General features: G+C 41.1%; 1 protein-coding gene across 1 annotated transcript; it reads left to right on the plus strand.

Annotated features, from left to right (window-relative positions):
* The first annotated feature begins 178 nt into the window (after positions 1–178).
* LOC109908573 (coenzyme Q-binding protein COQ10 homolog A, mitochondrial-like) lies at positions 179–3,769 on the plus strand. The gene is made up of 5 exons (XM_020507238.2): positions 179–708; positions 1,388–1,540; positions 2,162–2,354; positions 2,617–2,718; positions 2,938–3,769. The coding sequence occupies exons 1-5, from the start codon at positions 578–580 to the stop codon at positions 3,103–3,105; spliced, it is 747 nt and encodes a 248-aa protein (XP_020362827.1). The 5' UTR covers positions 179–577; the 3' UTR covers positions 3,106–3,769.
* Positions 3,770–9,767: the final 5,998 nt, after the last annotated feature.

The following is a 9,767-nucleotide window of genomic DNA, read 5'->3' on the forward strand; positions in this document are numbered from 1 at the left end:
TGAGAAGAATTACAATTATATACTAAATGCATTTCAAAATAATCTCTCCATTTTAAAATTGTACTCGTTTATTATATAAGAAATCATTGCTTACTCCCAGTAATGTTCTTTGGGAGCAGGGCGGTTTGGGATTGTAATACCTCCGACACAGTTGGTGGCAGCAATGCACTGATAGGACAGTTTCTCTGTTTTAGAACAGTGTGTCCCTGGCCATGAGCCTGACCAATACCGGTGTTTACTTTACTAAACAGATACGGTCGAGATAAAGAGTTGTCGCCGTATGGGGAAAAACTTGAACGCGCATTTTATGCACCTTCAGCGTCCCAGGACATCGAGCTTGGAATAAATAAACGACTTATGTAAACGCGGCCTTTTTGGTTGCGTCTACTTGGATAAGTGAACTGAAGCTTATCTACACGGTGTCTGACGTTGATGGATGCCTTGAAATAGGACTGGGAAAGGCTTCAAATAGCTAATCCGAAATTGGCTAAAGTCGGTGTTTTAACAGAAACCTACAGATCCGGTCTCCGTGAACCGTTATTCTACTTGAGGTTCTGATAAAGTAACCCAAAATACAATGGCAGCAACTGCCCGGCGAATACAGATGGGTGTGCGGACATTCAGTGAGTTTTTGGAGATTGCTGTAGGCTCTGGGCGCTCACCATGTCACACCGCGGGGTCAAGAGAACATATGAGACAGACTATCAGGTGAGATTAATAAATTGATAACTTCATGTGACACAATTAACCAATCAGTGCTGTGCATGCGCATTGTGCTTATCTTTGAATCCCCTTTGGTGCAGGTTTTTGTTCCAGCAAAGCACTTACACATCTGGTTCAAATAGGTCCACACTGAAGAACATTCTGTTTTTTCAGAGAATATAAACAATTAGTAACTTGTGTTCTTCCTATTAATCATCAAATTGGCATTAAGGCCTAAAAAGTTCCCTTTTCAATCCTATCAATGTCACCATTGTTGTATATGCATATTGTGGCTTTCTTCGTGTTGGTTTCACTTTGTCAGTAGTGCTCTCTGTAATTTTGTCTATGACTGTAATTAAACTTTTTATGACTGTCACACAGTTATTTGTAGTGAGCACATTCAGACCCCAATAGCAAAACATGCCAGCTCTGCAAGCCACCTCACGTAACCTGACTGAGTGGGTCGCATTACACATAGTTCCATTCATGTGTTTACTCAGAATATAGTAGCTTGTCCTAGACATTGAAGGTTAGGACACTACTGGCAACCTTTTCCCCCTGCAGGCAATATATTATTTCTGCCCTGACTCTAAAGGCAGGAAGCCTGTCTGGAAAAGTGTGTGTGTGTTAGAGATGTTACACTCCAGTATTTTTAACATGATCCTTTCTCTCCCTTCCCTATCAGACACTTGTCATCATGTGGTATTGTAATGACTAGGACTCCCAGAGTGCTTTGCCATCAGCGGAATTGGGACACAATGACATCAGTTCCCCACAGCAGAACCTTCATGGGGTTCACAAATAAGAGAAAGGAGTACTCCGAGCGGAGGATACTGGGGTAAGATGCTACCATACATGAAATAGAATATATTGTCGGACTTGCTATTCCTGTATGTAGTTTTTAAAATTTATTTTACCTTTTATTTAACTAGGCAAGTCAGTTAAGAACAAATTCTTATTTTCAATGACGGCCTAGGAACAGTGGGTTAACGGCCTTTCCAGGGGCAGAACGACAGATTTGTACCTTGTCAGCTCGGGGATTTGAACTTGTAACCTTCCGGTTACTAGTCTAACACTCTAACCACTAGGCTACCCTGCCATTACAAGCTTGAATGAGAGCTTGAATGAGAGCTTGAATGAGAGCTTGAATGAGAGCTTGAATGAGAGCTTGAATGAGAGCTTGAATGAGAGCTTGAGAATGAGAGCTTGAGAATGAGAGCTTGAGAATGAGAGCTTGAGAATGAGAGCTTGAGAATGAGAGCTTGAGAATGAGAGCTTGAGAATGAGAGCTTGAGAATGAGAGCTTGAGAACAAGAGCTTGAATGAGAGCTTGAGAACAAGAGCTTGAATGCATAGATAGATTTCATATTAAAGGAAAAAATAGGGCTTAGCCTATTTGAAACACGAAGTGGAAGGGATGTAATGTTGTTTTCAAACTCCTTTTGCTATGCTGCTTCAGGTACTCTATGCTGGAGATGTATGATGTGGTAGCCAACGTGGATGACTACAAACTCTTTGTCCCCTGGTGTAAGAAGTCCCAGACCATCATGAAGAGGGCAGGCCACTCCAAAGCTCAGCTAGAGGTGGGATTCCCACCCATCGTAGAGCGATACACATCCATGATCAGCGTGGTGCGACCCCACATGGTCAAAGTAAGTCCCTCCTGTTTAATTATGGTTTAAAAATCCCAGTAACTTCCAGATTTCGTGCTTATTCCCTCCTGGTTTCAGGAATCTTCCAACTAGGATTTCTTGAAAACCTGGGATTCTTGAGAAAGTTACCAGATTTTTTGCAATCCCATTTAGTCCCGCTTAATTGAGGATTCATGAATTATGATGAGATATGTGATGATCATTGTTGGTTTGGTGATAGATTACTCTAAGTAACCCTTTCTTATTGGATTACATTTTTTAGGCGGTGTGCACAGATGGAACACTTTTTAACCATCTGGAGACGATATGGCGCTTCAGTCCTGGAATCCCTGGTTATCCCCGCACCTGCACTGTGGACGTTTCGGTGAATATGACAGCCCCAGCTTGCAGCCCTTCTGTTTATCTCATGCTGCCAACCTCTCAGTTTCTTCTAATCTTGCTCTCTATTTGTGCATAGACCTTGTGCATGTGAATAGTCTTAAGTTATATCCGTTAACAGAGCTTATCCTTTGCTTATCCTCTTTCTCTTTTGTATGTCTTCTCCGACTGACATTCTGCCCTCTCCTTCCTTCCTGCCACACAGATCTCGTTTGAGTTCCGCTCCTTGCTCCACTCTCAGTTAGCAACTGTGTTTTTTGACGAGGTGGTAAAGAAAAATGTGTCTGCCTTCGAGCGCCGGGCCGGCACGCTCTACGGCCCACAGACTCGCGTCCCACGGGAGTTAATGTTCCATGAGGTACACCAAACGTGAGGTCCATCTGCCATTGTGTGCCCTTGTCCCAAAACAGCCTGCACCTTCACCCTGGCTGTCCCCTGTATCACCTAGCTGGACCTGCATGACACTACACCACCAACCATCTCCATTGCCACCCAGGTGCCATTAGCCTGGTCCCAGAACTGTTTGTGCCATTTTGCCAACTCCTAGGGTCACACTGGCGTGAGACAGCACTGAGATCTTGGACCATCTGGGACCAGGCTAAGATGCCACTTCGTGCAACCTCACATCACAGAGTAAGGACCAAGCAACCAGTGTGGGCATCAGCCCAGCTAAACACCCTTCACAACTAGTTGAAAGTCCCATATCTTAGCCTGGATCATGTCTTGTAAAGATCTGCCATCTACCTCCTCACAAGGGTTACTCTTCAATGTTGCATTGGTGCTTGTGCACACTTTAAATAGAAGAATCCTTCTTCCAAATCTAGTTGTAAAACAAAAAAGCCACTACACATATTGGAACAGATTTAATGTATTGCTGTGTAAGCGTGAGTGAACAGGACACAATATTGAGTCAACCAATGACATGGACCATTTTGAGTCTGTCATACAGTATGTCTGTTGATGCTTCAGATTGTTGAAGAATGGATGCAGGTGCACTCCACTTACCTGCCACATTAAAGCCGTACATTCATGTCAAATTAATTTATCTTAGAAATATTTTAAATGTACAGTATTGCTTATACCAAGAAGTGCTTCTTTAAAATGTATTTGTTTTGAAGATATTGATTAGAAATATACACTGAGTATACAAAACATTAGGAACACCTACTCTTTCCATGAGAGTTTTCACCTGGTCAGTCTATGATCCCTTATTGATGGAACCTGTTAAATTCACTTCAATCAGTGTAGATGAAGGGGAGGAGAGAGGTTAAAGAAGGATTTTTAAGCCTTGAGACAATTGAGACATGGATTGTGTATGTGTGTCATTCAGAGGGTGAATGGGCAAGACAAAAAAGTGAAGTGCCTTTGAACGGGGTATGGTAGTAGGTACACCAGTTGGTGTCAAGAACTGCAACACTGCTGGGTTTTTCACACTCAATTTTCCGTGTGTATCGAGAATGGTCCACCAACCCAAGGACATCCAGCCAACTTGACACAACTGTGGGAAGCATAGGAGTCAACATGGGCCAGCTTCCCTGTGGAACGCTTTTGACATCTTGTAGAGTCCATGCCCTGACAAATTGAGTCTGTTCTGTGGGGGGGTGCAACTCAATATTAGGAAGGTGCTCCTAATATGTTATAACTGTGTGTGTGTGTACAGTCGTGGCCAAAAGTTTTGAGAATGTCTGTTTCAAAGTCTGCTGCCTCAGTTTGTATGATGGCAATTTGCATATACTCCAGAATGTTATGAAGAGTGATCAGATTAATTGCAATTAATTGCAAATTAACTGAAACCCCAAAAAACATTTCCACTGCATTTCAGCCCTGCCACAAAAGGACCAGCTGACATCATGTCAATGATTATCTCGTTAACATAGGTGTGAGTGTTGACGAGGACAAGGCTGGAGATCACTCTGTCATGCTGATTGAGTTTGAATAACAGACTGGAAGCTTCAAAAGGAGGATGGTGCTTGGAATCATTGTTCTTCCTCTGTCAATCATGGTTACCCACAAGGAAACACGTGCTGTCATCATTGCTTTGCACAAAAAGGGCTTCACAAGCAAGGATATTGTTGCCAGTAAGATTGCACCCTAATCAACCATTTATCGGATCATCAAGAACTTCAAGCCACTTCTCTCCAGGAAAAACATCAGGGACAGACTGATATTCTGCAAAAAGGTACAGGGATTGGACTGCTGAGGACTGGGGTAAAGCCATTTTCTCTGATGAATCCCCTTTCCGATTGTTTGGGGCATCCGGGAAAAAAGCAAGGCCGGAGAAAACAAGGTGAGCGCTGCCATCGGTCCTGTGTCATGTCAAAAGTAAAGCATCCTGAGACCATTTATATGTGGGGTTGCTTCTCAGCCAAGGGAGGTGGCTCACTCACAATTTTGCCTAAGAACACAGCCATGACTAAAGAATGGTACCAACACATCCTCCGAGAGCAACTTCTCCCAACCATCCAGGAACAGTTTGGTGATGAACAATGCCTTTTCCAGCATGATGGAGCACCTTGCCACCTTGAAGTGGCTCGGGGAACAAAACATCAATATTTTGGGTCCAGTGCCAGGAAACTCCCTAGACCTTTAATCCAATTGACAACTTCTGGTCAATCCTCAAGAGGCGGGTGGACAAACAAAAACCCACAAATTCTGACAAACTCCAAACATTGACTATACAAGAATGGGCTGCCATCAGTGGCCCAGAAGTTAATTGACAGCATGCCAGGGCAGATTGCTTGTCTTGAAAAAGAAGGGTCAAAAACTGCAAATATTGACTCTTTGCATCAACTTCATGTAATTGTCAATAAGCCGTTGACACTTATGAATTGCTTGTAATTTACTTCAGTATTCCATAGTAACATCTGACAAAAATATCTTAAGACACTGAAGCAGCAAACTGTGGAAATTAATATTTGTGCCATTTTCAAAACTTTTGACCACGACTATTGTGGTCACATAGAAATGTCCTTTCCTTTTTGTCCATTTTAAAATGGCATCAAATTGATCAGAAATACAGTGTAGACATTGTTAATGTTGTAACTGACTATTGTAGCTGGACATCTAGACAGAGTTGCAAAGAAAAAGCCAAATCTCAAACTGGTCAATAAAAATAAAAGATTAAGATGAGCAAAAGAACACAGACACTGGACAGAGGAACTCTGCCTAGAAGGCCAGCATCCCGGAGTTGCCTCTTCACTGTTGATGTTGAGACTGGTGTTTTGCAGTACTAGTTAATGAAGCTGCCAGTTGAGGACTTGTTTCTGTTTCTCAAACTAGAAACTAATGTACTTGTCCTCTTGCTCAGTTGTGCACCGGGGCCTCCCACCCCTCTTTCTATTCTGGTTAGAGACAGTTTGCGCTGTTCTGTGAAGGGAGTAGTACACACCGTTGTACGAGATCTTCAGTTTCTTGACAATTTCTCAACTAGTCTAAAGAAGGCCAGTTATTGCTTATTTAATCAGGATGACAGTTTTCAGCTGTGCTAACATATTTGCAAAAGTGTGCCATGTGCCATTGGAACACAGGAGGGATGGTTGCTGATAATGGGCCTCTAGAAATTCCATAAAAAATCTGACGAGTCATTTACAACATTAACGATGTCTACACCGTATTTCTGATCAATTTGATGTTATTTTAATGGACAAAAGTGTTTTCCTTTCAAAAACAAGGACATTTCTAAGTGACCCCAAACTTTTGAACGGTAATGTGTGTGTGTGTGTGTAATTAATATATATGTATGTATGTGTATATGTATACATGCATACAGTTGAAGTCAGAAGTTTACATACCTTAGCCAAATACATTTAAATTCAGTTTTTCACAATTCCTGACATTTAATGATTTATTTCAGCTTTTATTTTTTTCATCACATTCCCAGTGGGTCAGAAGTTTACATACACTCAATTAGTATTTGGTAGCATTGCCTTTTAAATTGTTTAATGTGGGTCAAACGTTTCAGGTAGCCTTCCACAAGCTTCCCACAATAAGTTGGGTGAATTTTGGCCCATTCCTCCTGACATAGCCGGTGTAACTGAGTCAGGTTTGAAGGCCTCCTTGCTCGCACACGCTTTATCAGTTCTGCCCACAAATGTTCTATAGGATTGAGGTCAGGGCTTTGTGATGGCCACTCCAATTCCTTGACTTTGTTGTCCTTAAGCCATTTTGCTACAACTTTGGAATTGTGCTTGGGGGTCATTGTCCATTTGGAAGACCCATTTGCGAGCAAGCTTTAACTTCCTGATTGATGTCTTCGAGACGTTACTTCAATATATCCACATAATTTTCCATCCTCATGATGCCATCCATTTTGTGAAGTGCACCAGTCCCTCCTGCAGCAAAGCACCCCCACAACATGATGCTGCCACCCCTGTGCTTCACGGTTGGGATGGTGTTCTTTGGCTTGCAAGCCTCCCTCTTTTTCCTCTAAACATAACGATGGTCATTATGAACAAACAGTTCTATTTTTGATTTATCAAAGTAGATGTTCTGACTTGGCAAAACTATAGTTTGTTAACAAGAAATTTGTGGAGTGGTTGCAAAACGAGTTAATGACTGCAACCTCAGTGTATGTAAACTTCCGACTTCAACTGTGTGTGTGTGTGTGTGTGTGTGTGTGTGTGGGCGCGCGCACACACACACATATATCAACACACAGTACCCGTCAAAAGTTGACACACCTACTCATGTGCATGTTTTTCTTTATTGTTACTAATAGTAAAGACATCACAATTATGAAATAACACATGGAATCATGTAGTAACCAAAAGTGTTAAACAAATCCAAATATATTTTATATTTGAGATTCTTCAAAGTAGCCACCCTTTGCCTTGATAACAGCTTTGCACATTCTTGGCATTCTCTCAACCAGCTTCACCTGTAATGCTTTTTCAACAGTTTTGAAGGAGTTCCCACATATGGTTAGCACTTCTTGGCTCCTTCTCCTTCACTCTGCGTTCCAACTAATCCCAAACCATCTCAATTGGGTTGAGGTCGGTTGATTGTGGAGGCCAGGTCATCTGATGCAACACTATCATTCTCCTTGGTCAAATAGCCCTTACACAGCCTGCAGGTGTGTTGGGTCATTGTCCTGTTGAAAAACAAATGATAGTCCCACTAAGAGCAAACCAGAGGTGATGGCGTATCGCTGCAGAATGCTGTGGTAGCCATGCTGGTTAAGTGTGCTTTGAATGCTAAATAAATCACGAACAGTGGCACCAGCAAATAACCATCACACCTCCTCCATGCTTCGCGGTGGGAACCACACATGCAGAGATCATCCATTCATCGACTTTGCGTCTCACAGACACAGCGGCTGGAACCAAAACTCTCACATTTGGACTCATCAGCCCGAAGTACAGATCTCCTTCAGTCTAATGTCCAATGCGTGTGCTTCTTGGCACAAGCAAGTCTCTCTTCTTATTATTGGTGTCCTGTTAGTAGTGGTTTCTTTGCAGAAATTCAACCATTTAGGCCTGATTCACGCAGTCTCTTCTGAACAGTTGTTGTTGAGATGTCTGTTTCCTGTGGCGGTCCTCATGAGAGCCAGTTTCATCATAGCGCTTGATGGGTTTTATGACTGCACTTGAAGAAACTTTAAATTTTCCAGATTGACTGACCTTCATGTCTTAAAGTAATGGATTGTTGTTTCTCTTTGCTTATTTGAGCTGTTCTTGCCATAATATGGACTTAGCCCTATTTGGTAAAATACCATCTTTTGTATACCACCCCTACCTTGTCATAACTGATTGGCTCAAATGCAAGAAAAAGGAAAGAAATTCCACATTAACTTTTTACAAGGCACACTTATTACTTGAAATGCATTCCAGATGACTATCTCATGAAGTTGGTTGAGAGAATGCCAAGAGTGTGCAAAGCTGTCTTCAATGCAAAGGGTTGCTACTTTGAAGAAACTCAAATAAAATATTTTGATTTGTTTAACAGGTTACTACATGATCCCATGTGTTATTTCATAGTGTTTAAGTCTTTACTATTATTCTACAATGTAGAATAATATAAATAAATTAAGAAAAACCCTGGAATGTGTAGGTGTCAACTTTTTACTGGTAATGTTGAGATATATATAAAAATAGCTTTCCTTCATTTTTGTGTGTGCAGAGAGAATGTTGTTCAAGTGCTTTATTTTTCTTGGAGAGAAAAAAAGGTTTTAAATGTAGTCTGCGCCTTTTAAATGTTGAGCTTGTATGTAAATATGGAGAAAAGGTGCTTTGTCGATATGCTGTGAAAATTCTATAAAGTGTGTCAAGATGGCTGTGTCAAGACAAGCTACCTAGCGCGTTCATAAATTAGACAAGACAAAGTTATTTTATTGCAGTATTTATGCATGAAAGATATGGCTACTTGTGTAGGATGTTTTCTTTTGAATTGTATTTGTTGGGTTTGCCTACGTTTTAATGGGAAAACAGGCACATATTTTAGTTATTGTGTAATAAAGGACTCAAAGTCTAACAGATCATGTGTAATGTACTGGTATGTATTTGCCATTTTGCTATGATGGTGGAATTTACTCTAGGAGGTCATGAAAGGTTAACATAGGAAGCTATTTTAAGTGTGTCTTTTAGATTCAAGACTATTCATTTGTTCTCAAGCAAGACTCACCAAGACTTAAAACCACTGTTGCAATACTTCAAAGCAACTTCCTTTTTGTATTTGTTTTTAATGTTCAAAAGCAACCAATAAGTTGCTAGTGGTCATCCAGTTTGATGTAACAGTATTGCACCTCCAGCCTTCCTAAGAACTGCTGTATTCATTGCTTTTCATTTTCTGTCAGGTGTTGATATAGGGCAATTGTATTTGTGTGCATGATGTGTGTATTGTAAATAAAGATGGAGGTGGAATTGTGAATCATGTTACTGTATTCCTAATTAGGCCTACCTTTTACTTATTCTGCCAATTAGATCTAAAGTGAGCAATAATGGACAAACGGGTGTTGAGAAGCAGTGTGAGCATATAATGTTTGAGTTTGGCGTGCTGATCAAATTGGTTTTACCTAAGTTAAGTTGTTTTTAGTGTTCA

This window comes from Oncorhynchus kisutch, linkage group LG17, assembly GCF_002021735.2.
Source record: "Oncorhynchus kisutch isolate 150728-3 linkage group LG17, Okis_V2, whole genome shotgun sequence".
NCBI classification, from domain to species: Eukaryota; Metazoa; Chordata; class Actinopteri; order Salmoniformes; family Salmonidae; genus Oncorhynchus; species Oncorhynchus kisutch.

Bases quoted from the DNA above. Each gene is read 5' to 3' on its own strand.
- LOC109908573 (XM_020507238.2), top strand. From the start codon at position 578: ATGGCAGCAACTGCCCGGCGAATACAGATGGGTGTGCGGACATTCAGT. The intron at 709-1,387 runs GTGAGATTAATA...CTTCCCTATCAG, and splicing joins CATATGAGACAGACTATCAG to ACACTTGTCATCATGTGGTA. The intron at 1,541-2,161 runs GTAAGATGCTAC...ATGCTGCTTCAG, and splicing joins TCCGAGCGGAGGATACTGGG to GTACTCTATGCTGGAGATGT.